Source organism: Fonsecaea monophora (assembly GCF_001642475.1).
Source record: "Fonsecaea monophora strain CBS 269.37 chromosome Unknown Scaff20, whole genome shotgun sequence".
Classification (NCBI taxonomy): Eukaryota; Fungi; Ascomycota; class Eurotiomycetes; order Chaetothyriales; family Herpotrichiellaceae; genus Fonsecaea; species Fonsecaea monophora.
The window spans coordinates 148,491-174,580 of NW_019173951.1; the positions used below are offsets into that span (position 1 = coordinate 148,491).

A 26,090-nucleotide genomic window follows, 5' to 3' on the forward strand; every position below is an offset into this window, starting at 1 on the left:
GGTCCTTTGGTCTACGGAGCCTGGATGGGAGCCTGAACAAAACCCAATCGTTGTGAGTAACAATGCAGGATCCCGACCGTGATGTCACCAATTTTGCCAATTCGGTTGGCCCGTTGGGTCCACAAACCTCGTGTCGTCAGCCTCACGCAGAGAATACTCCATGACGCCGCGAGATCAATTCTCTTTGCCGATCGGACGCTCTTGAGCCATGAAAATCGACTTCGTGCGAGGAGGGAGATGGTCTCCCACGAGATATCACGAGATATAGGCAGAATTGCCCTTTCTCAGAAAGACACGGCGAAGGATGTGCCGTAAGAAGGGCATCGAGGTGCAGAACTAGGCCAGTTCTGTAGCAAACGAGTTGGGGGTGCAAAGTTCGAGTGAGGCTCAAGGATACGAACAAGCGCCCTGCTTTTGTCCAATCGTATATGCGATCCGAACATGGCAGTTCAGCCGACTGGTGCCAAGAGTGCGGGGCTTCTCGACTAAGTTACCCAAGATAAATGACTGGCAGAGTGTTGTGAGCGTTGATCCGTGCGGAGCTAGCAAGCCACGTGCTGCTACAGGTCCAGAATTTGACTGTGCCACCTCTACATACGTCATCCGGTGGCTTATCCAAGCTCAGAGCATGGCCTTCTCAAGACTGGAATGGTGAACATTTGGTCTTTAGCTCTGTAAGATTGTGATGATGTCGAGGTCGCTATATGCTGGATAGCTATAGTAAAGATATTATCCTCCGTGATCCAAACCATACGATAACCACATACTAACTAGACAGGGTTCCTCCCAAGTATATAAAAAATTCGCTCAGCCATAACAAACAATACCACCTGGAACGTTTTGCTCTCGCCTCCAAAATCCGACAATAACTAGTGCTGTGTACCGTCAAGCTCATAGGGTATATCATAGTGCCTGAATGCCATCATCGCCAGTTGAGTGTTGCTGAAACCTCTCTGCATGTATTAAACAGCCTTTTCCCTATACCGGTGCTTCATAATCTCATATTCCTCATCATACTGTGAGCGGCCGTCTCAATTCTTTGCGCTCTACTTCCAAGAATCTCGCATTAGTCCAGCCGTTGGAACTCTCCATCATGATGGAGAGTCTCCTCCCATCCCATGGCTTCAAAATATCTGTTGCGGCAAAGCCCGTAGGTAACGTCGTGATCCATGTCAACCCGGCTTTGCATAGGGTGCGCGAAGTAATATGCTCCGTTGAATTGGAAGGCCTTACTGGATACCCTCAAAAGTGCCCTCAGCCTCCGATCGGCCACCTCCTGCTGTTGACGACCACTATGCCAATGGTCCTTGAGTCCCTCCAGTACCGGGACGACGCTGCCAATCAAGGACATGATTTGGCTCTCATGGCCCATCAGAGTCGATACTGGGCCGGTGGCTGTGACGACATCCAAAGCAGCGATTATGGCGAAGCCACTGAAAGGGCTCAACATCACAAACTGGTGAGAGTAGTCGTGCTTGTCATCGCCGTGCTCGCGCAGTCTCTGTACCAACCCAAGCGTGTGTCGAGCGTGATCGTGGACACGCTTTACACATACGCTAACCCGTGACCGATCCATCTCCGCATAGTCAATGTACCGGTTCAGTACCATGAGGGTGTAGTGATAAATAACGTAGAAGCCGCTGACTGTCTCTCGTCCATCTTGATCTTGAAGAGCTTGTCTCTTCATGTGGTAGTCCCACGTCTTAAGTCGAGCTCCAATGTCGTTACGGAAGGTGCCCATCGTTGATCGATCTTTCCCCGGAGACTGCGTTTTTCCTCGGTTGACAGTGCTCATCACCTCACTGAAGATAGCCGCAATCTCTACCAGATAGCCAAAAGAGCCGACCTCGGATGATTCGAGAGGAGTACCGGGCCGACTACCTTGGTCATCCTTGGGCGCTTCAAGTATAAATGGGGCCAAGGGAACGTGTCCCGCCTCGTAAGCCGCCTCAGCACAAGGTAAGCGTAGGTGGCAATCAAATCGGTTAACAGTAGTAACAGACGCGGACCAGCAACGGCTGAAGCTGTCCAGCAGATAGGCAGCCCAGAACGTCCTGCGCCGGCATTCAACCAACATTTCCTGAGACAAACCGAGGTCCAGTGGATCCTGACCCTCGATGGTCGACACTCCCTCTTCTGTATTGTATCTCAAGCCCAACGCGGTCCGTAGGGCAGACCCACAATGGTCACTTGCACGATTGTATTGGCCTTGAGAAAAAGCGAAGAGACCCAGAATTAGTTTGGTCTGAATCAATTGCAGGCTGAACATATCACCATTCTTTATGATGGCTTTATTGACAATCTCGAGGAACACGTCTTGGTGGTGCTTCGATTGTGGTTGCCTCGATGCGAAGACGGTTCCCATTGCCAGAATAGCATAAAGCAACATCTTGTCCGCCAGTGATTTGGTCTGGTGGGAACGGATCCATGGTCGGAAAAGTTCTTTGGGGAGGATATGATACGTTACGCCGTCAACGTGCTCGAAATACTTGTTCACGTAGTCCCATGTCAGACTGCGGTTCAATTGATAAGGGTCCAAGTCCCAAGAGAAGTCGGAGACGACTGACGGCGAAGAGATGGAACCGACAACAGATTCTGTACCCGAACTGGCGGACAACTGGCCCTGAGATCTAGGGCGAGGAGATGGAGAAACGCGAGGCCTCTTTGCTGGTGGTTGGTTGTCTGACACATCCTCGTGGCTGATCTGTTTGCCGGAGGTGGCATAGAGCATGTCGTCTAGGGGCATTGAAGACCTTGATGTGGATGCCGAGTAGGCATGCTCCTGGGAGCCCATGTCCACAGAAGTCGTTGACCCTCTGTGGTTTGGATAATTGTCTGGGTTCTGATTGGTGATTTTATATCTCGAGATTGAGGGCATCGACATCGGAAACGCTGAATGTCGCATCGTGGCACGTGGCCTGCACAGAAATCAGCACTGAAGATAATGAGTCTAGGAATTACTTACGCTGAGCCAAATGTGCATTCACGGTCGATGCTCTTGCACATCGTGCATTTGGGGAATTTAAAGTCACATCTCATCTTCCTCTCCCGGCATCCATCGCAAGCCTGGCCATTGCGCTTTTTAAGGTTCGTTGATCTCGAGGAGCTCCACGTGGAGCTGAGGCCATCACCATCCGAGTTCTTGGAACACATGGAGTCCTTCTCATGGGCATGACAGCTACCTGGCGGGTCGACCAATTCTTCTTCCGTGGTCGCCCGACCAGGTCCATGACTGGTACTTGCTGCACGAGGGTCAGGTGTAGCTGTATGAACTTCCGATCGACTTGTGTTTGGGTAGGCCCAGGCGCGGCCATTCATGGGATGAGACTGGGAAGGTGAGGATTGGGCCATGGCGAAAGCAGGTGTGGACGGATGCACATCGGAAGCCGTGGACATATTTGGTTGAGCAGCATGTCTGCTTGCAGGAGTGCTGCCAGGCAATGCCTGTTCCCTTCTCACCTGTTCCTGTGGAGATTGGCCAAACAAAGCGGGATTGCCAGCCCCGGCCAGGAGTGAACTGAAGGAGGGTAGACTTGGTTGTTGTGAAAGAGAGTCTCGCGCTGGCGGCTGAGCCATTGAGCCCGGAAGCCGGCTTGACGAGTCCGCTAGGGTTTGACAGAGCAATAGGTTTGATTCAGGCTCGTGCCACTCTTTCACTCGCGATTCCAGAGGTAGCACAACACCCGTTGCCATTTGCCCACTTTTTGGGTGCTATATGCAGTATCGTAGAGCGCGAAGGCCCCTATACCCCAGGCACACCAGTCTCCCGACTTTGATCGAGAGTGGGCCGTCGAGCAGCGAACCTTCTGAGTCCGACCTGGTAGAGGAAGACACAACTTGTGGGTTGAATGATTTGTTGAGGGCAATCTGTGCTGTCACCAAACCCTCCTCTGCCTGAAAGTGGTCCTAGCAGGCTGAATGTTTGCGAGAAGTGCTGTTGTCCTTCAGAGCCGGGCACCAATGATTGCTCAAGACGTGCCTCATGGCAACAAGGCCACTAGAATGGTCGCCGTGAGTTACACAGCACGCGGTAGGTTGGAATGAACGGCGGGTGGCTCTTAATGCAGATATTGTGTCACCCCAACAGTGCTGCCCTGTTCCATGTGCCGCAGATGATTCCTCGACCCGCAGCCCTGGCGACTCTACGGAGCAACTGGCCGTGTGTTGGCGAGGATGTGTGTAAGCTCTGGCTGTTTTACTGCAACGGACGAGGTGTCAAATAAACCAAGATGCGAATGATAGAACTCCGTTGACAGATTTAATGTAGCCTGGTGTACAAGATGGAGCTGGACCGTTGTGTGTAACCCCAGAGCCCTTCAATAGATTCAAAGAACTTTTTTTCCTTTGGAGCAGAGATGGAACAAATGGAAGTGGAGAAAGGGCCTGGAGTGCGCACAAGGTGAGAAAGTCTGTCGCGTGCGGTGTAAGCGTGGAAGAGGGGTTGGTTATCTACCTAGGCAGATACTAGGTAGCGCTGCTCTGACCAAAAGAACCAGGATCAGATCAGATGAGATTTACGGGAGGCGAAAAAGCAAAAAGATGTCCTTGTCATGAACCGTTCTTGAGAGATGTGCGCTGATTTGTGGTTTTCTGTGGAGGGCGGGCACGACGAGTTGACGGGCTGGACGGATAGACCTAGGCCTCTAGGATCGGACAGTTAGGAGTCAATGGGGGATGGCGGCCTCGTGGGCCGCTTGCATCTGTGTAACTCTGGAGGCTACAAACCAGCGTAACGCATGCCATCTGACCCTTGCCGATCGCTTACAGGGATAATGAGCGCTAAATTGTGACGGGATTGAGGTGGACTGAGGGCGGGCCGGAGGGGGGAGGCAGGCTATCCATGGACAGTGGAGGGCGTGGAATGGAGACCCGGGGGAGGGACAGGAGCAAGGGGAGGTTGATCAGGGTTTCTGGTGGGTTTGGGAGTGGATATTCCCACAGCTCAGGAGGCAGCTTGAAGGGGCAAGAGCACGGAGGTTTTAACAGCAGCGGGCGAGATACGGCATGGGTGGAGTGACTTGGAGTCGATCAACGCCAGTAGCGACTGGTGTGGGCGAAGGTGAGGGAGGGAGGTAGAGGAGAGGGTGTGTGTCTGCGTCGGAATGTGTCCAAGTGTCTGCGCACGGTCCAAGGTCGACGGAAAGGATGGGTAGGTAAGTTGGCGAGTTCTGTACGAGGATGTATGCAGGAGGCAGGTAAAGAGGGGTCCCGATGGAGTAACCCAGTTCATGATTAGGGTAGGGTCAAGAAATTTGTTGGTGCGCCACTGGCACTTGGACCGGGGGAGGAATTGGGAAGGGCGATTAGGATTTGTGGAGAAACTTTAGGAACTCATTAATGATGGCACCGATGGTGGTGGGTGAAGGATGACCGAGACAAGAGGGAAAAGAGAGCCCGAGGTCAGCAAGAGAACGCAATGATGGGGGATGACCAGGGTGTAGATTGGGTGTGACATGTGGAAAGGAGGAAAGGTGGAAGGGTAGTGGAAGAGTGAAGAGTGGGCGCAAAAGGATGGATGGACAAGAGCGCAGGTGAAGTTGAGGTGGAAGGAAAAGTGAGAGGTCAGACGTGAGAGGTGAGAGGTGACCTGCGGGTGTTGGTAGGTAGGCGAGCTGGTGCAGCAGCTACTCCTGTAACTTACTAACTAGAGCCCAGATGATAGGCCCGGGGATCAACAGCCACCTCCACTCTAGCAACCAGAAAGCTATCCTTGACTTTTGTATTCACTTGTCCCATTCAGTACCTTTCAGATTCAGTGCCTGCATTCATTTGCATCCAATGTCCATTCTCAACCACCACCCATCTCCGAAAACGCCTCAAGAAAGACAAACCCAGTCTGACTCATTGACTTCCTGACACATTTGACACTTGACACTTGACCACTCAAAGTGCTTCCCATCCCAAGTTGGCGAATACCCTTCACAGAGTTCCGCATTGTAGCGAGAAGAAAAGAAGAAGAAAAAAAGAGGGCGTAGGCGTCATGCAGCCACACATGGGGATCCTAAAAATTGATGCAGACATGATGGGCCACTCGACAAATCGGATGGGTCGCACAGTCTGCGATGGAGGAATACGAATCAAACCACTATCCTTTTCCAACTAATTGCAATGTAGGTAGACTCGATTGGCGAAGCAATCCGAAACCACTTCATCAGAACACCAAAGGTTCCAAGCAGGGCATCCGCGGACGCCTACCATCCTTCCCTACATACCCGCTCAGTTTGTTTGCTCTTTGCAATCACTCCAAATGCATGAAATCTGCCTGATATTGATGCGAGGAGAACTAGTGACTGGCTTTTAGGGTTCCAACAACAAGCCACCGATGTTGAGTCAACTGTTTCCTCCTTTGCAGTGTCCTCCCACAGCTCTCTCTCCATCATAGACTTCACGTAAATTTTGTCTATGCCAAACCACAGCACGGACTCCCCGCCACGGCTGGGTAAACGAGCCATTCAGTCACTCTTGACCCCAGTAGCGTTCACTTGGCGTTTTGCTGTCTGGAGCCGTCGAGGCACAGTCTATCCAACCAAAACTCCAACCGAGCAAGTAGCATTGGAGGAGTCCCCCTTACAGCCAGTTCGGCTATTCATCCCCTTTCCTTTGCAGAACTGGATACAGAGCACAAGCAATAGACGCACCGCGCATTCCATTCAACCAAAAACCAATCTTTCCAGGCGAGCGAGCCGGGCCTGAGCTAACTTCCGAGAAAAAGGGAACCTTGGTACACGGCTGCTGGTTGATCCTCCGAACTATGTACCCCGTACAGACTACTACACAGGAGACGATCGCTTATCTCCCGCTGTCAATGTATGAAACTTCACAAACGCCCTTGTCTACGCGGCTAGTAGTAGGAACCCAATCTCGTGAATTACATTCGAAGTCCTCGGTGCGACACTAATGGAAATCAAGATCGCCTTGGACGCTGAAATTGAAAAGGATTGGGGTTGGGGCACTCGTCTGTGCACGGGCAAGAGATGCACCTTCGCACCCACCGCGCCCACCGCACCCACACATGGCGTTCAACGCACGGCAAGATGAGGCGTCGCTACTCGCATTCCTGAGCTTGGCAGCTCCCGCGGGTTGCACTCGCCAGCTGAGAAGAACATGGGCGTCCTTGCAGCCTGAAAGAGAGTTGACATGGTGGTTGACGCTTTAGTCAGTGGCGCTGCACTGAGTGGCCTCATGTAGAAAAAACCCCATGCATGCAGTTGTCAGTCTGCAATGCTCGATGCTGAAAGTCCAATAGTTTGGAACAACCACCCACCCTTGGCGCTGTGTGTCTCTCTCTGGCTGGTAATGAACAAGTTACCAATCTTTTTCTTAGGCCGGAGCTTGCCGTCTTGTTTTGTCCGTCCATTGCGGTCTGTTCAACTCTGCTAGACGCACCAGCGAGGAGGCGTGACAACTGGGCGACCAGACTAGTCCGAACAGTTCTTTAGATTCAGGACGGCACAAATTGGAGGCGACTCCTCTGTGAGGTAGTCGTCGTTGCGATCCCCCGTGGCAGAGCGGGGGTGCCGGCACTTTGGTCCGAGACTTGAGGGGTTGGCCTGGCCTGCCTGGAACTGACGAGGTGACGACGTACCCTCAAGTGACGCCTGAGACCGTCTTAGGGGCTCTCTTAGCGGCATTCCGCGGTTGGCGAACACGAGCCCATCGTCCCCAGGACCCCAGCTCCTCCCTGTTGTGGCTCGAATTTCGAGCCTCGTATGATAGTTCCTCTTGTTTTAACCTGTGAGGAATAGTGTAGGATGGACACAGATTTCTGCGGCACTGCAACAAGCAGATACCCAATCATCGAGACCCATTAAGCGAGCTTGCTAGCTGGGCCGCGGCTGGGATGAGTTGAGCATCGATTTTCATTTGACTCCAGGCTTATTTCAGCTCTTGTCGTTCCGTTGTTCCCGTCGTGACTGTGACACCCTGAGCGAGGGCTTTACTTTTGCCTTGCTGTCAGGAGTACCTTGGCCACCTGAGAGACCAGGGGTGACGGCGTCCGTGGCAAATACGACGTGGAGGATCAACAGGTTTGTGCTTGTGGTTCCTTAGGAGCACATGTGAGAATAATGGTGCTCACTAGACGCGAAATTCCCATCTCGACTGTACCTGTAGGCGCGGAATAAGCAGCCGGGTAAGGGGTCGTGCAGTTTGATCAGGCACCGACCAGACGATTGATTTTCATCTGCAAGCTTTTGTTCCGGGTGTAGTCCTTTTCTCCAATCTCGATCCTGAGGAAACCCATTTGTGAGAGAAAGAAGGGCATGATGGTAGTAAGAGCCCAATTTACGCTGCAGGAATGCGTCCGTCAGTCTCACAACCGAAGGCACTCTTTCCTGGGAGACATTTCTTCAGTCCAGCCGGCAGCTCATGCAGCCCAAGAGAACCGTCGATCTTCTGGCAACAAGTGGAAGGCAAAGATTGACCAAGTATCAGGACTATCCTGAACGGGCGTTTTAGGCATGGCGCTCTGTTGGTGCAAGAAAGCACGGGCTTCCCCGACCTCTCAGCTTGCTGTGGATGGCCTACTTGTACGAGTAGGTACAAGTAGGCCTGGTGGTGCATTTGGGGCGGCTTGTCCCTGAAACTCCATGGGTCCTGTCTCTGGATCCCGCGCTGGCATCCCACACTAAAAGCTGCACTCTTTGCTGGAGATGCTCGGCGCTATTGTGTCCCAAAAGAGCCCGCCTGCATCCCGCTATCCAAAAGGCAGGAGTTTGAAGTCCTTTGTTTGCCTCCTAGACTTTGCTGCATCGAGTAACTCAGTCTTCCAGATTCGCTCTGTGGAGTGCGAACCTTGAGGAGGGAGTGGATTGACCAACAATTTGTACTCGTATAACTGTCGAATCCGTGCATTAGGCGGGTCAAGTGAGTTTTCTCCCACGCCCTTCTGGGCAAGCAAGTTCAATGCCAATCTTCCCCATTTTCCATGCTGTGCATGCTTACTTACCTACCAGGACGAGTAAGTGCCTCCCCCTGCCTTTAACCAGACCGGTACTGGTTCCGAATGAGAATTCGGCCCAGCGAGGGCCGTTCCAACCCCGGATCGCCAGTCCCGGTCCGCGAGTCTCCCCATGTGTCTTGGTGCACCTGGGATTTTCCATATCTTTGGTCCTAACTCGGATAAGCCAAGAGCCTAGAGGGAGAGGCCACTGAGCCCCTGTGGCCCCTCCAAGCTCACTTAGCCTGACAGCGGGACTTGCCTCTCTCACAAATTTGGTCATCCATGTTTGTCCTCGTATCAGGCCCCGTCGTTATTTTGCAAGGATATACTCGTAGACATTTTTTTTGTTGCGGTCACGGTCTAACGGTATCCTTGTCCGAAAGCACAGGCGCGTCCTTGTAATGCCCCGTAGACAGTTGACTCGATAGGAGTCTCGCTATTAAACGTTGGAATTTGTCGTGAGGCACTACTCGTACGATCTAGGGGGTCCGTTTCTCGGCGGTCGCTCTTCATCCAGCTTGTGAGGTCGGAGACACCCAACACCTAATAACGGTGATCAAAGCAGCCCAGGGAATGAAGAGCTACTCCTATTTTTTTGGGCCCGCTTCAAATAATTTTGATGAGGTTCTCCAGACCCCGGACGGATATCCATGCTCCGCTCGAGAAGGATCAATTGGCTTTGAAATCATCGCTCCGAAGAATTGTTTCTGGGAAGCCGTCTAGGTGCCTGGTGAGCAAGGGAAGTCTTCCGTACGGAGTATACCGAGTGCTCTTTCCTCCGTCCTACTTGAGAAACGACCAATTTGTAGACGGGAACAGGCCCGCAAGATCAGCAAAGAACGTCAACTGGGCTGACAGACTACCAAAAGGCCTTACTCATGCACAAGGATGGCTGCAAGTCTTCCTTTTGAAAGGTCATTCGACCCCCACAGGCTTCTTTTGGAAGGCCAAGCGACCATTGAGGGAAAGTCGCAATGAGTGGCACCAAAATGGTGGGAGGCGGCCAGCGTTGTTTGTGCGGAGGCTGCTTCGAAAGGGACCCTCCTTTTACAAGTGGACGACACAATGTCTTGAGACTAAAACAGGTGGTATCTGCAGTGGCAATTCCAACAGCGTGTCCCTTCAAGCCGTTGTGTCCCCTGCAAGCAAATTCTTGCACTGGTAATCAACTGGCTGCAACATATCTGGGCCATTTTCCATGCGCTAGCGCAGCATGTGAAGCTTGCCAGACGCCAAAAGTCACTCTCCAAAACATCGACTGGTACAGGGTTTGGAGGCATGAAACCGAAATGGGATTCTGAAGAATAGCTGTTTTGACCATTACACCGCCACTGGGCTGTTTTACGGGTAGCTTTCGTGCCATTGAGTGCCGGCAGGAGAGACAACATGGATTGACAATCACCTGAGGACGAAGTCGAATAGCTCGTGGTGCAGGAGGTTTGGATCACTTTGATCACCCTAGGGCGTCTTGGGATGGCATTTCGACAGCTGCAATGCTTGCACAAGTAGTCGAACAACGGGCTCACCGAATGCAGGTTGAGCTCCGCACCTGTTTTGGATCAATCCTGATCAGAGCTCCATGTCCGGCCCCTCACCTCAAGTACTCCTCCATGTGGCTGCCCATCTGATTTGCCCTTGGGAATCTGACCTGTCACATTTCTTCGGATGAGGTTACCGCGGCGCCTCGCCTGCAAGCCTCAACCCGAATAGGACATGGTGGTAACTTGGCGCCTCTCTCTTGCAAGACCTTGCCACGATGCATGCAGGAGGCCTGCTTTTTTCTGATATCATTTTGCAAGCTAAGATAGACAATCTGGTGGGTTGCGTCCGCGTGGCAGTAGCTGCGTCAAAAGTCGTCGCTGGGTCTGCGTGTCCTGACGGGGGAAGGCGTGAAATGCTTGTTCAACTGACGTCATGAAACAGTCCATCTGGCTGGTGTGTCTCAGCGCAGCCATTTGGGTCTTGGTAGGTTGGTAGAAGTCTCACTTAGAACTGCCCACAGAAGATCACTCCGACGTCTTGATGAGGGCTTCTTGCCATCCAGATATCTCCCTCTTATCTTCAGCGCAAGCGTCATATTCTATTACCCGGGTACTTTGGTGCTACACTCTCCTTAGGTGAAGAGAGAACTGCCCCGCCTCGATCCGCAACTGCGCTCTGGTGGCTCTAACTTACTGCAAAAAAGCATTTAGCTAACTAAAGCTCCACGAAATGAAAAACTCACGCCCCTCCCCCTGAAAACTCTTTGTGAAAACCTCTCTGAAGTTGACAATGCATATGGCTTGAACATCGGTTGCCTTCCCGTCAATGAGTGTCGGCGGTATCCCCTTCAGCGAGTATCTCGCCGTCCGTTCCCCTAGTCTCATGCTCCGCCTGTGCAAACGATCCCAGGATCGGCTCTACCCTGCATACAGGAACCAGTTTTCTTCCAACTTCGTTCTAGGTAGAGTGGATTACTGCGTGGATACTGGACAAGAGGTTTGAAGACGGACACAACCATATTTGGGAAGCTCGGGCCAGGTGTACAGAGTACATTGCAGCCAGACGACTTGGACATACCGAGCGAGTACCCGGCACTCGATTGCCAATTGATGATTCATGACACCGTTGACTCTAAACCCCAGAAATGATCACTAAAACAGTCATGTGGTGATAGGAGTGGTTTCTTGGAAACACCAAGATATCCCCATAATCTGTTGCTGGAACCGTTAGAAGGGAGATCCTGTCGTTCCAGTGGGTACGGGTTGCGACGAAACTTTGCCACCAAGATCCACCAAATGCATCATCTCCCTCCAATCTCGTGGGTAATGCTCGTCTCGACATCACCGTCTTCACATTGTCTTTGCGCCTCCGTTTTCTCCCTGCCCACCAAAAGGTTTGTTGGCGTTGGCGCTGCCATGCCTCAACTAGCCAGCTGCGAAGACCCAATCAGCACCCGTTTGCCTGCCTATGCGCCATATCTGATACTATTGATGAGCGATTTGGGTACGGATATGCACTTCAACACATGGGTCAACGGATCTCTTTGAGCCTAGACTGAAAACGGAACTGTTGCGGCGATATTCAACGGGTAGATGAAACAAGACAATCTTTCCGTCTCCTACATGCAGCCACTATCCTCTCTACAGTACCTATGCCGAGTACAAGTACATCTATCTCCTCGTGCCAACAACGAAGTAAGGAAGTTACGAGGATCTGCGAAGGACAAGGAGACGGACGGGCTAGCCCGCGCCCGTGGAACTTTTCGACCAGTACCGAGTACAATTAACCCTCGGCATCCTTACTAGTGTTTGATAGATATCTCCCCAATGGCCACGGAGACATTTTCCCGACTCTGACTCCCAGTACGAGGTACACTGAGAGTACTTGCTTTCTCCGAGGTACATCGTCCCGAGGATACTTTTTACAGCAGGCGATTATCCAAAGTCCTCGTACTGTACCTACTCGGTACTTGTACTCATATGGACTAGATACCATAGTGGAAAAACAAGAAACATGTTCCAGACCTTGACCGAACACTAATAGACCTCTCTCCACTTCGTACGAATGAGTGAGTGGAGGGTGTGTGAGGCCCTCGAGTCTCATCTTTCGATCTCACCACAGCGTGGCAAGTCAAATAAGCCTTCGGCACGCAGCCGATGCCAACTACAGGTCTTGATTTTTCCAAGGTCCTGCGACTACTACGGGGACGAGTTTGCCACTCAAATCTACATACATCGAGTACTCGGTAACAGTACGTTCTATCTCTTGATGCCGAAACTATTTTTCGCCCATGGCTTGTATAAGTTACGTATGAGGTCCGTATGATACTATCTGTAGGTAGGTAGGTAGACAGATGCGAAATGTGGATGTGGATGTTGGATCAGTGCAATCCTACCCGTCTACAGCGAATCATGGGAATTGTAATGTCCTACTCGCCACATGTTTACTTACCTACCAGCCTACCTATCTGCCTGGCGACCGCCTTACCTATCGAGTCGTCCACACGACATTCCAACATCACCAAAGGTGATATTTATGCTTTTTAGTGATTCCAGTGCTTTGCACTCGGTCTTGTGTGTGGCTTACACACGTACATACACCCCTGGAGCAGGTGCCCAGGCCACGCACTACCTCGTATCGCATTTCAGCCTGACTCCGTCTCAGCCTGACTCGATCGAAGTGATATAAGCGAAGGCCTCTTTTGAGGGTGATGATTCATCACTTAATTGACTACCTCTTGGGTGCCTCTGGTCCGGGTGTCGTTGCTATTCCTGCCACCCTCCCTCTCTTCTTTCCACCCCCCCTCTCCCTCTGTTGGTATGTGTGTGCCCAACAAGGCAAGGAAGGGGGGCCTGGACCATTCCTGTGTGTATGCATGCAGGTAGGTTTGTGGTGTGGTGCGCGGCGTATGGAGTGGAGTGGACAGCAGCGCCACGAGCCACGAGGAAGCAAGCACTCGGTCAGTCAGAGTTTTGCCAGGAAAACATCACGGGCACCCTCGAGAGTGGAGTTGACAGGGTCGAAAGAGCGACGGTCATCTGCATACCTACCTAACTACCTACCTACCCACATGATGCACGAGAAGGCTTGTATGCCGTGCATGTATATCTGCAGACAGAAAGGGAGGGGGGATGACCCAACAGAGAGTTGGGTAGTAGGTACGAGGTAATGTGTTGGTGGAGGGTGCCCCGGAAATGCACGAGTGAGACCACCACGCGACACGACACGGCATGACATGTCACGATGCAAGGAGAAAAAGCCTTTTTCGGGTGGCTGGCTGGCTGGCTGCCACGCGAAGGCGGGAGGGGGACGGGGAGCGGGAGCAAGCAGACAGACAACGACTGGGGCTAGGGCTGGGATGGACGGAGCTCAGCTGGACATCCTTTTCCCGAGTCCCGCTTCGCGCGTGGATGGATGGGTGGGCGGTGTGCTCGAGCGTGAGAGAGAGAGAGAGTGTGTGTGTGCATGCAGGCTGGACGAGGTAGGTCACGTCAGAGGAGGTGGTTTCAAAGGACAAAGAGGAGGAGGGTGGTACGGGTTCACCTCTATTCGGGTTCGGGGTCCTGCATTGCGAGGATGGGGCGCAGGTCTGACGTCCTCTCCGTCGAGGCTGCAGGTAAGGAGGGCAACGGTACTCCGGATACTCTGTGTGTATACCTCTCCACGACTACAGTGTGAGTGTGAAAGTTATGGCGGCCAGAGTCGAGGACGAGTCCAGTGGGTCCCTCTCACTATCACATACTTTGCTGGGGAAAACAGGAAGGCAGATCAATAACAAAGACATTGATGATGAAGAAAAATGGTCGGTGCAGGGGAAATTGCATTGCATGTTTCCTGATTCTCTCACTGTCATGTCTGCTGGAAATAAGGGAAACACCACTCCACTCAATTGACGTTGGCCATAGGCCGTCGCTGCATGGCTGCTCAGACCGTCAGACAGAGCCATGAGGTGTTCACAGTCCAGCGCCAGCGCCCGCACGTCCAGCATCCACCGTCCAGTGTGTCAGAGTGTCTTGCATTGAACCCACTCGACCCTCGCATTCCCGAACTCTTCGATAAAAAAGGGAAAGATCGTCCAAACCATTTTTTTCGCTCTAGTTCTCGTGCAAAACCTCTTGGAATTTCTCATTGACACGCTCTGGCTTGCCGTGGTCCACGCCCTTCTGCCCAATCTTGTCCTTGGAGTACTGCGCAGCGTAGGGGTTGAGGCGGAGCAGCACCTGTCTGTTGCGCAGCGGGTTCTTCTTCTGGACACCGGCGCGCTTGGTGGTGGCATAGCCCTTGGGCTCGCGGAGCACGGACTGGATCTCGGAGCTGTTGATGAGGCGGGTGATGTCGGCGTTTGAGACGACGTTGGACGGCAAAAGGAAGTCCTTCTTCAGGGTCGAAGCTTCGGTCGTCGAGCCGTAGATGGTGTCCAGAGCACCAAATGCACCAGAGGTCCAGATGACGAACCGACCCAAGTGACCACCAGGGGCGAGCTGGAGGAGGTTCAGCGCGAAGACCGACGAGGTCTCGACGCCAGGGATGTTGCGGAATGCCCGAACGAGCTCCTTGCCGTCGACCTCTGGGTTGTAGACTACCAAAGGCCCGCGGCGCTGGCGGTGTCGGCGGTTTCGCATCTTACCCTTGCCGGCGCGCAATTTGCGGGACTTCTGGACCTTGACGATATCTGGGCCCGCGCCAACGGCCTTGAGAAGAGCGGCGGCGGCGGAGGTCTTGACGAGGGCGGCACCTTCAAAGACCTTGCTTGAGATGACGAGCGGCACTTCGGGGACGGTGGAGATGCGGTGGCCGCGGGCGAGGAGGAGAGCCGGGACAGAGCTGGCAGCAATGGCAGATGCGGTAGCAAAGCGCCTGTAAGCGAAAAAAACCACCGTTAGAAGAGTTGTCCCAAGCAGCACCGGTAGCAAATTGTAGTTGTCTCTTACTTCTGGCCCAAGTTGATCTTCTGATGCCACTTCCTCCAGACCTTTGTGGGTGCGAACATACGGCCGGATCGACATTGGTTACCGAACGCAGCCTGACCTGCTCTATGTGTACCACCGCCAGAGACACGAGGAATACGTGCGACAGCGCGACCTGCAAATTTTCCTCTCGTGTTAGTTTCCCACGCCCGTCTCAACCACGTTGGTTTTGGAATTTTCTCCCTAGAACGCACCTGTGCCCCATGACTCGGCTGATGTCTGCTCGCCTGCCTTCTCGCTCACGGCATATGGTTGTCTCTTGTTCTTGGCCATTCCAGCGTGGACGGTCCTGATCTAGCCGTTAGCTCACTGCCGTGGGAATTGTAATCGATATTTGCTGCGTCGGAGAGGGAATCATACTGGACAATATCAGGACGAATGGGAGCGCTGAAGACGGCTGGCAGGGGATGGGTTTCTCCAGTGCTGGCGCCATCGCCGCCGACGATGCCGACAGTAGGACGGTTCGACATCTTGCGTTCGTTGTTGAGAAGGTGGATGAGAAGAAGGTGAGGGATGCTGGTGGTGTCTGCGAAGAGAAGTCCCAAAATCTTCAATTGCCATGGGCGCAGCGAAAATTGGGGTTGTGCTGTGAACTAGTCTAGATTAGGAATGAAATCTTGGCGAGTCCTAGATCTTGGCACAGCCTTGCCCAAGCCTCGCCCACCTGCCCGACCAACCTCCCCACTAATTGAAAACAATATTGTGTTGGGGGAGTTCGTGGTTAGTGGACTACACTCGTTGTGCACTGACTCTATATCGAGTTTCGTTTTCCCGCTCTTCCACTGAAGCTGCTGCTGTTGTGGACGTTTGCAAGGGGGAATGGCATGCACTGATCTTCGCAGAGGGCCAGCACCATCGCACGCCAAGATCCTTCCAACGCAGGACAGGTCGACTGGAACGTCAATCTGCTGAATATATCTTGGTTCACAGAGAACAGGGATGCAGCTCCGTGACGTGTATCGTGACCAGAGGACTTGCCTGGCTGGGCCAAATCCAAGAAAGCTGGCCAAGTACGACAGCTATGGGTACGGGCGTCACCATATTTGGTCCCAGTGGGAACTCTCACGGTATATTATATGCGATGAAGAACATATTCATAAATCCTTGAGTCAATCTGAAGCCCCATTATCCAAGGCTCCCAGGGTGCAGACCGATCAAACACCGACAGAAATCCACCAGCCTGAAAGGGGATGAATGGCATGTTCAGAATGTGGGAAATCACGTTTTTCGTTCTGCACTCTTGCTTTTGGTTCTGGTAAGACAACTCTGCTGCTCAGGAAGAAACAATTCAGACAAACGACTCGTGATGTCCTCGGTAATGACAGAGTGGTAGTCCAGTTAGAACAACCTTTCCTGTGCTTAAACTGGAATCGATAGTTCGCTCCGTCGCACTGACGCAATGAGGAAATGTCCTCCTCCGAACCTGAGAATCCAGCACCAGCACCGAAGCCCGTGATCACATCAAGCAAGATCAAGATCTGGTGGCCATACATCGCCTACTGTGCGATATGCACCACTTTTTCCCACTCCAAGGTCGGCGAGGTTGGATATAGCTAGGTCCTTAGCGGGACTCCATTTTCCTCTCTGATATGCTTCAGATCTGGCGAAAAGGTGTCGTTGATATCAGCAGACACTCTTGTGACACTCTGACGCCTTTCTTCCGCTTGCTCCTCCACCTTCGCATCCAAAGCACTAGCCTTGCGGTCCTTTTCATCCACAAACCCATTTTCACTCTCATGGTCAAGATCCTTGTCAAGGACCTCATCATTGAGCATCTTAGGATTGAAAGCCATGGCCCCTTTGGGAATGAAGGTTGAGGCGAACACAACTGCCATAATCACAGTAAATTGCACGCCACCCACATTTCTGATGGCTTCCCGGATGTTTCCGCCGTCAGAGCCGCCTGTGTTGGCATAGATACGGTCGATGTAGCGACCTAGAAGTGGAGAGCAAATGGCATAAATAACGATGTATGTCGAATAGAGAAAGGCCATGACTGCACCCAACGCTGAGACCTCCTTGTTTTCGGCCTCTAAGCGGGCGAGCGAGGCCTGGATGTAAGCAGCGAGGGAGACATCGCCAGCTGCCCAACCGAACGAGATGGGAATGAAGGTGCCGGCGACGCGCCAGGCTTCATTGACATCACCCCGCTTTGGGTGCCAGTAAGGGAGATACCATACTATGAGAAGCATCAGGGCATCGAGTCGGAGCCATGGCATCGGAGTCTGGACGAGATTGGTGAAGAGAAAGACAAATCCGGCACCAAGAAGCTCGCCAAAGTTACTACCTCCCACTTTTCAAAGTTAGTATAAAAGATGTGCTGCAATATTTGCAACAAACGTAGACAGCCTCCTGTGGAAGCTGGTGCAGAAGGCTTTGCAGGCAAAGATGATGTGGTGGGTGTTTCAACTTACCCATGATCTGTGACCAAGCAGAGTTCCCTAGATATCGTCGAGCCACAGCGGGCGCAATACCGTTCTCGAGATATCGGTGACCATAGAGTGCAAAGGAGTAGCCTGGCAAGAGCCAGATAAACTTGCGAGAGCTGAAGATGATCTTGAAACCAGTCCAGATGGAATCGAAGAAGAGCCAGAAGCCCATGGCCACGGCTAGGAGGTAGTTGCCTCCTTCCTTCAACGGCTTCTTATAGTTGAGATTGGAGATGAAGAACCAAACGGCTGCAGCGGCAGCGAAGAAAATGGGGGTGATGATGAAAGAATAGTTGTTGCCGAATGAAGGGATCAAAGCCAAAGCCGTGCAGAAGGCGCCCGCGGTGCCAGAAATTTCGTAGAAGATGTGAACGAGCGAGTCCATGCGTCGAAGCTTTTGGACGTTGCCTCCCACAATATCTCGTGGAATGACACGTCGGATCAATTCAACCATTCCATAGGCAATGCCGCTGACACAGTAGATGGGGATGATCCCATTGGCATTGTAGGAGCCGTAGTATCCAAAGTCATCATCGTCGTGGGTATCTCCCCAATTATCAGGCTTGAAACGCCCGCCGGTACCAGCGTCCACGACAAGGAGAATGGCCGTCATGACACCGAACACCATTATCGCCACTGAGAGAACTAGCTTGGTAGGCCACCGTTTGATGAGAGGCGCAATCAAAATCGAGCCCACACATTGAAAGGCCTGATTGAGGCCGGTCAACAGGCCCACGCGCTCAAAGGTCTTGGGGGTGGTATCGGTGAGCCAGGCTTCGTAGTCGTATTTGTTGGTGGCCAGGGCGACGATTGAACCGTTGAAAGCCTCAAGTCCAAATTTGTACAACATGATTCCGACAATATAGATGGCAATATTTCTCTTCTCCATGGGAGTAAAGAGTCTCCATGACTCTTTGATGGCCTCGAACACCATGGTTGCAGCAGAGACTGGGAATACGCAGAGGGTTCAAAAGTCACAGCCTAGAAGCTCTACCATGGTCATCAGAGCAGGTCTCGGACTCCTGATATGCTGGCTTTATAGAGAGAAGTATTCTCCCGCTCGCTGTTCGGGATACGTCAGTAGGTGGCGGATCGAGGAGAACTGCTCTGAACGTCTCCATTGAACGAATTGCGTTCGAAGCAGGAGCCATGTGCGAAAACATCTCATTTCCATGCTACTTCAGATGTGCTATCGAGGAAGTCTGAATGCCAGGAGGACGAACATGCCGATGAACATGATTTGCCCCGATTGGCAGGGAGCGAACCAGGGAGGAACCCCAAGATGCCCAGACCTCCGCCGAGCCAGCCAAGACAGCTTTGAGAGAATACCGAAGATTTGAGTTGCGCTTGAAAGACTTGGGAGGGGCGATATGGTGCACGAAGCTCAAAGAAAAGCACAACCCGGACCTCTGGGCAGTCAAAGGCTTGGAGCGAGTTAGAATCCGACAATCGACACACGTGGTATGAGCCACCATATCGAAAATAAATATTTCTTCGTTTGATCCCTCGAATCGAAAGATGGTCGTTTGGGACGTAATTGCACTGCCACAAAAGAGATTCCGTCATGTGCTCTGATGTTGCAGTCGATCCCTCCGTCCGTGGCCTTTGTCTCGGGGTATCTTCAATCTCCTTAATGGTTTGTAACACTTGCTTGACAGAAGGGGAGTATCACCAGCTTCGAACCTCTCGGTGAAACCCCATGAGCAAGTGGAGGGATACGTGTACATAGTTGTCGAAGAGATATATAGAATCGAGGACCCGTTCTGGACCCTGTAGGGGCGACTGAGTCAACATCTTTCGTGGCTCGACGAGTGGCGGGACCCTTTCCGGTAAGGGGAATCACAAGCAGGAACTAGGATGCCTTTGATATGTGGATTACTTGACCTTGCCCATGACTGTATCCATACCACGTTCCGCGTAGGTGCTTGCGGCTGCTCGCTTAACTGCGGTAATCATGCCACGATCCCAATCGTCGCGAGTCTTCAGTACGCCTTCCACCCAGCTCAGTTGAAGGTCCCAGAACTCGCGCTTGAATTGCTCGTACACCCGGACGACGTCGTTCTTGTCAGTTTCCAGCAGCTGGACAGTATAGTTCACGGCTTTCCACTTGGGTTTGATTGTCTCGTTGAAGGTGTCTGGGTATTTTTCGAAGAATGCGAATGCCGCGAGCACATCGTCTCTGAACCTTGCAGGGAACGGTTCACCCCGCCTGAACTTGGCGCCGCGATTGGTGCGGATGGATGTCAGATAGCTCACCAGCAGGGCGTCTGAAAGCTCTTCAATCAGAATGTCAATCAGCGAGGGATGCAGCACGGCGCTGTAGTCCCCAATATAGTCATCGTATGTGGTGGTAATCCGTTGCATTGCAGACTGCTCGTACCACTTGCCTGGGACGAATAGCTCCGTCATGATGGTCCGGAAGTCAACCCTGAATATAAGTTGAACAAATCGGTTGATGCAGTGAGTAGCCAGATCTACATAGCCATCTCGGAGGGCGTCCAGCTCCGTGGTTCCATTAGTAGACATGAATTTTGCCGAGGGTGGAGTGGGCAGTTTGACAAAGTCCTCTCTGAATCGTGTCAAGTATCCCTTTTGGGCGGTGGGATCATCTAGCACATCGCCAGCAGCATCATCCACACAGGCAATCTGATCATTGGCAATAGCGAGAAGCCAGTCTTGGAGCTGCTGTAAGGTTTCAAGTTGTTCCGAGGTTGGGTTTTTGTACCGCTCCACTTCTTCGTCGACCAGCCTCTCCCATTGCTGCTGCCGAGATTTCAGGGCACCGAACATGGCGCTCATAACGCCTTCAACAACATCTTCACGCTCAGAATCGCCTGCTGCAACGGCTTGCTCATGCAGCATACGCCACATATCGCCAAGCGTTTTGGTTCTGAAATGCCCGTCTGGATCCTGTTCGATGGCGTCTGGCGCTTTGGCCATGAAGTTCTTTCTGTCGGTAACGTACATTCGATCGATCCAAGAGTTGAGGGCTTTAGTGATGATGTTTCTGTAGTCGCGGATAAGGTCACCTTCCCGTGAATCCAGAACATGTGGTTTCAGCTGAGCCTGCGAGACGCCCAGCTTGTTCATTCTCTTGTAATAATCATCAATGAAGTGGACAATGCCCAACATTTGTGGGGGTCGGAGATCTTCGGCGTCCACAAAAGACATGAGAAAGTCGTGCATCTGCTTGTGGTAGATATCCACGTATGTGTTGAAGATCTTCCACTTTCTAGGGAAAAGTTTCTGCATTCCTTGTTTGACAGCATTAATGTCTTCAAAGAACCACCTAGTTTGACTCTTAAGTTTGGAAGGATCTTCTTGAAACTCCTGCCGCGTTTGGATGAATTTGCCCTCTGCGACATTTTCGATAGCCTGCATGAATTTCTCTTTGTATCCACGTGTTGCTTTGGGTCCGATGTTGAAAGATGTAAACTTGCTAACAAGATCTTGATGGTCCTTCTGGGCGTCTTGGAGCGCTCGAACGCGATCGTCGTTCTTCTCCTCCGAAGCAAGGACGATGGCTAACCTTACGATGATGCTGGTGTCATCAGCACGTTGAACCAGGTCGATGAGATTCATGCAAATGAATCCAATATGCTCATCGAAGAGCTCGACGATGTTGTCTAGCTGTTGAAACCAATCGAGCAGTGTCTGTTCCAGACTCGAGTCTCTTGCTCGCCGAATCTGATCCAACGCTTCGTCTCGAAAGTCTCGTAGTCGCGTCAAGCGCATGTAGGCTTCCAGGAGATTTGGCTGTCTGTACAGATCGCTCTCGTCTTGTTCTAGAAGTCTCTGGACATACGAGCAATCTCTCTCGAAACTGTCGAGACCTGCCTGCATTGCACGGGTGGCCTCGAAATTCCGGTGTACTCTTGCGAGATAGTCCAACTGAGGGAAGTTCTTGCGGATGGCCTGAGCCTGCTCGCAGAGATCATAAATGCTCTTCATCTCTTCCTTGATTTGTCCGACCAGTTTCTGCCCTTCGGATAGGGTTGACATGCCATTTTGCGTGGTGTCCAGATGATCCTGCAATCCTTCTCTTAATCTGGCATCCACATCCCCCTTTTTACGATTGATTTCTGCCTTTAAACTTGTGATCTTTTCGAGATCTTCGGGGGTGCGAAGGACATCCTGAATCCGCGGCATGCCCACCGAGCCATGCGCGCTGACTCTACTGGACATGTTGGCCGGAGGAGTCGACTTTGAGGGAAAGGTTTGAAGATTCGTGGAGGCCCCCGAGCGTGGCTGGGACTATCTGTAGTCCAAATGCATCAGTGCATACTCGTACAGTTTCAATCCATCTAGTGAGAAGTGTGTTCTACTGTACAAGTAGATGTTAGACGGTTGGGTTCGTGTAGGCGATGTTTGAAGTGCGGTCGGAGGAGTGGAAAGCTGGGGTTCTGATTGGTGCGCTTGCAACCTCACATGTTCGCACGCAGTTCCCGTTATTCCGCTTATTGGGCTCAGCCGTAGTTTTGTTTGCTTCCACTCTTCCTCCTAGTTCCACTTGCGTGCAAAGCCGTTCAATATGCGATGGGAGGTTTCACCGGAAGAATTGTTCCTCACGCACATTGGACAAGTAAAGGCAGGCTTTGAGGTCGACAGTTTCGCATTGCATGAAGACCGAGGAGAGTGTGCGTCACACTTACGTGGGTCCAAGGATACGGCGGTGGATTGTCCTCACGTCTAGCGAGGAGATGGGAGTCAGGAACAGCAGGGAACAGCATGGACATGAATGATTTGGTTCGGCCATTGCGAAGAAAAGAGTATATGAACGAAGCGGTCTGCGCCGGTCCAGATTGACGGTTCGTAACAAACTTGCGCAACACGCAACTTTGCTGTGATTTCGGGTTAGCGTGGAAGGTGGAGGGTGCCAGTGCTGCATTTCCAACAATCGCTGTAGCCAAATTATGCTTCACCATCCTTTTTTGATGCCCCTGTTCATCGACGGCCTCGAATTTTGACCGATCGAAAGCGCGTGTCTTGGAGGGACCAATCCTAGTTCAGAGATACCATTTTTCGTTGATGATAGGTCTGAGTTTAGAATACGGCGTCGATGGCTGCGGCCCTTCGTTTCACGCTGCTCCTTGCCCGGTTCACTCTTGATCCGTGGTGAGTCGAACGACGGGTTCTCTTTCGTGGCAGGGAATATTTTCTGTGTTCGCTGGTCCATTTCGGCAAACAAAAATTCTCCTTGTGGCGTTATGTGTAGATTGTGGCCCGGTTCTATTGTAAAATCGTCTCCTAGGCTCACGTGTTTCCCTCCAACCGTGCAGGACTCATTGTATGTAATGCCACTAGCTTCGCTATTCCCTTCTTCTTCCCAAGTAATACCGGCTCAAAGACATGGATGAACTGGGTGTTATTGAACTACGGTCTGCGTCAGCTTATTCTTAGGGAAAGGATATGTGTAACGAGCTGTCACATCTTTCAGGGAGGGTTGCTGAATATTGTATTTGTTCAATACAAGCAGTTTACCCTGTCGTGAGAAATGACTTTCGCCGCGAGCCCAGTCCGCGCAGGCTTTCAAAAAGCTGTCGTGTTCTGACATTGCCAGGATTGATGTGAGAGTTCTAATTACAACGCAGTTGCGCTGGAGGGAACAGGCTGCAAGCTGCAAGACCGACTGCAAACAAGACTGGTTTTGAAGTGAGGTCTACCCCACGCTCGTGCCTATCGTTGGGATGAGGCAATCGTTTGTCGGTTCCCTCATAACAGGACGTACAGATATGTGCATTAACCCCTGGTTTGCTGACGCTTCTTCACGAGGGTCACGTGGTGAGGCAACCTCATCTGCCTTCCTAGCAGGTCCTTCACCCGCTACGGGCTGGTATGGTGTTCGGTCTGACCGTTTTTGTGACGCATTCAGAGAGGGGGGGGGGGGGGAGGGCCAAGCCTTGGACGACTTCAGTGGTAGCTGTAGGTGGAACCGCTCGGTGAATCTGGCCGGGTGAGAAGGACAAAATTCGTCTCTATGACTTGGGCACTGACTTTCCTCCAACCCCAGGGGTCTTCCACCTCCTGGATTAGTGATGGAACCTACCGAGGCAACCTAGCTACTAGCCAAAACTGGAGGAAGAGACATTTGAACTCAGGTTAAGGCTATTGCAATGACTACATGGTCAACGTGGTCGAGCATTCTCTGCGAAGCAACCCAGACCCAAGAGCTAACGAATGTCCTGTACCTTTGACATACATTTATCACAAAGCCCATAGTCCTCCAACATAGAGTAATCTCATACCGAGTTCGAGTTGTCAGCACACGACCATGCGGCAGAGCCACCAGAGGCCTTGTATGAGTCAATGATGCCGACGACCGACCCATAGGTGCCCCCAATCATCAAAAAAGTGCCCGATACAATCACAAAGACACTCCAGCAGACCATCAGAGTCAGTTTGGTAGTCCGCTCGGCCTTGAATTTGCCCCAGTTGTCGTACAGCCACATACAACCCATGGGCTGGAACGACATGAGAGTTCCGAGCAAAGCACCAATGAGGGACACTAGGCCACCGAAGACGGGAATGGCACTTGCAATAATATAGGCGATGATGGCATTCCCACCCGTACAGCCTAGCCAGGTAATCCAATGTCTGGCAGTGCCCTCAGTAAGGTGATGGGTGCCACGCAAAAGTCGCACAAAAATGTACTTGGCCGGTAAGTGGATGACCAGAGTCGTTGTAACAATCAGCCCTGGGAGAGCAAAACCATAGGCAACCTTTTTAAGGAGGGCACCAGCTGATCCCAGAGCCGGAGACGCCACATACGAGCCGGCATAATAATAGACCACCACACCGATGGTGATGTATGTCGCGGTAACAACACTCTGGCAGATAATGAGAGACCGTGTGTATTGTCGAGGATCTCGCATCTCAGAAACGATCGAAAAGAAAGCTGGTGTGCCGGCGTAAGCGAATACCAGGGACGAACAAGCCGAGATTGCGTCGGTGAAGGACGGGTTGTTCGTGATCTTGTAATCCGACACAAAGACACCTTCTGTAGGTGCATCGGCAGGCCGATCCTGTACACCAACAGCGATGGTGACGGTGAAAACTATACAAGGTCAGCGTTGTCTTGACGACTCTCCCACAAATAACATACTTGCAGTCAAGATGCATATCACTCCCACCCAAGCAAGCCACGATATCTTGCTCAGTGTCTGAATACTGGAGAGGCAGAATCCGATTATCGCAGCAACAGCGACAAAAACGGCAGTACATGCTCCATGTGTGGACACTGCGTTCAGGCCAATCGAGATGCCGAGCATGCCAGCACCAGCGACGAAGATCCAGTCTGTATAATGTTAGGAGGAGAACCATTGCTGGTTAGATGAACTCACAAAGCACAAATGCCAGACCAAAAATCTCGCGCCCGATACGACCAAACAACAGGTAGCCAACATCATCAATGCTATAGACAGAGCGGTGTCGAAGCTTGAAAACACCGACAATATAGTCTGACCATGTGGTGATGACAGCAATCGTTATCAGGCATATGATTCCAGGGATCATGCCGAGGACGTCGAAAACTGCTGGAATCGATAGGACCCCGAGACCAATCTGGGTCTTCATCATGAGAATGGCTGTTCCCAACCAACCGACCTAGAGAGCGTCGTCAGTCTTGTGCGGGACATCTTTCTGGAAACCACGGACATTGCGGTAATTCGGACCACCTTCAACAATCTCCCCAAAGACGTCGTCAACGATAGAAACCCGTCGTCCAGTTATAGAGAGGCGGCGTCCACCTTCGTCCACGCTATACGAGCGATACTCAGCCTCTTGAGCACCGAGGGATTTGTCGTCAATCTTCTCTTGATTCATTTTGGAGAAATAGCAGGAGTCGTGCTTCAACAGCTGTCTTCCGACAATGTGTCAGGATACTCCATTCAGGGATGTGCCACGGTGCCATAGTTATAGTATTTTGCCTTTTGCCTTCTAGTTGTCGAAGGGAACATCAGTCGTGTGCTATCATTGGTGTCAGAAAGCCCGACCGATTCTGCGAAATCCGGGGTCTAGCGCTGTCGGGATGCCCTCCGATATCTCGAGGTGCATCATCTGTTATACACCTAACCCAATACTGGATATTGGAAGCGCGTGAGGAACAAATCCGCGTGCCAGACTAGGTCTCCTTTCGCTCAAGCACAGACTGGGCACCAGTCGTCAGGAATCTCTGGGCCAACGGGTGTGTACCCGGTCCTTCTGACCGCAGAAACTGATGAACAGCTGATACGGAGAATGAATCCAGCTAGGACATACCTGGTTGCTGAGCGT

At 52.0% G+C, this 26,090-nt stretch overlaps 5 protein-coding genes across 5 annotated transcripts; all 5 read right to left on the reverse strand.

The window, feature by feature from the left end:
• Positions 1 to 1,066: 1,066 nt before the first annotated feature.
• On the reverse strand, positions 1,067 to 3,396 carry AYO21_03876 (hypothetical protein; the record flags this gene model as incomplete). The annotated part of the gene is made up of 3 exons (XM_022653849.1): positions 1,067 to 1,501; positions 1,556 to 2,918; positions 2,966 to 3,396. The coding sequence occupies 3 exons, from the start codon at positions 3,394 to 3,396 to the stop codon at positions 1,067 to 1,069; spliced, it is 2,229 nt and encodes a 742-aa protein (XP_022513825.1).
• An 11,121-nt stretch (positions 3,397 to 14,517) lies between these two features.
• AYO21_03877 (hypothetical protein) lies at positions 14,518 to 15,860 on the reverse strand (the record flags this gene model as incomplete). The annotated part of the gene is made up of 4 exons (XM_022653850.1): positions 14,518 to 15,280; positions 15,355 to 15,505; positions 15,585 to 15,679; positions 15,751 to 15,860. The coding sequence occupies 4 exons, from the start codon at positions 15,858 to 15,860 to the stop codon at positions 14,518 to 14,520; spliced, it is 1,119 nt and encodes a 372-aa protein (XP_022513826.1).
• Positions 15,861 to 16,943: 1,083 nt separating this feature from the next.
• AYO21_03878 (hypothetical protein) lies at positions 16,944 to 18,753 on the reverse strand (the record flags this gene model as incomplete). Its single annotated transcript, XM_022653851.1, has 2 exons — positions 16,944 to 17,683; positions 17,805 to 18,753. 2 exons carry the CDS (start codon positions 18,751 to 18,753, stop codon positions 16,944 to 16,946), a joined length of 1,689 nt encoding a protein of 562 aa, XP_022513827.1.
• A 941-nt stretch (positions 18,754 to 19,694) lies between these two features.
• Positions 19,695 to 22,004, reverse strand: AYO21_03879 (hypothetical protein; the record flags this gene model as incomplete). The annotated part of the gene is made up of 1 exon (XM_022653852.1): positions 19,695 to 22,004. The coding sequence occupies one exon, from the start codon at positions 22,002 to 22,004 to the stop codon at positions 19,695 to 19,697; it is 2,310 nt and encodes a 769-aa protein (XP_022513828.1).
• A 2,054-nt stretch (positions 22,005 to 24,058) lies between these two features.
• AYO21_03880 (hypothetical protein) lies at positions 24,059 to 25,640 on the reverse strand (the record flags this gene model as incomplete). Its single annotated transcript, XM_022653853.1, has 4 exons — positions 24,059 to 24,873; positions 24,922 to 25,113; positions 25,160 to 25,421; positions 25,473 to 25,640. The coding sequence occupies 4 exons, from the start codon at positions 25,638 to 25,640 to the stop codon at positions 24,059 to 24,061; spliced, it is 1,437 nt and encodes a 478-aa protein (XP_022513829.1).
• Positions 25,641 to 26,090: the final 450 nt, after the last annotated feature.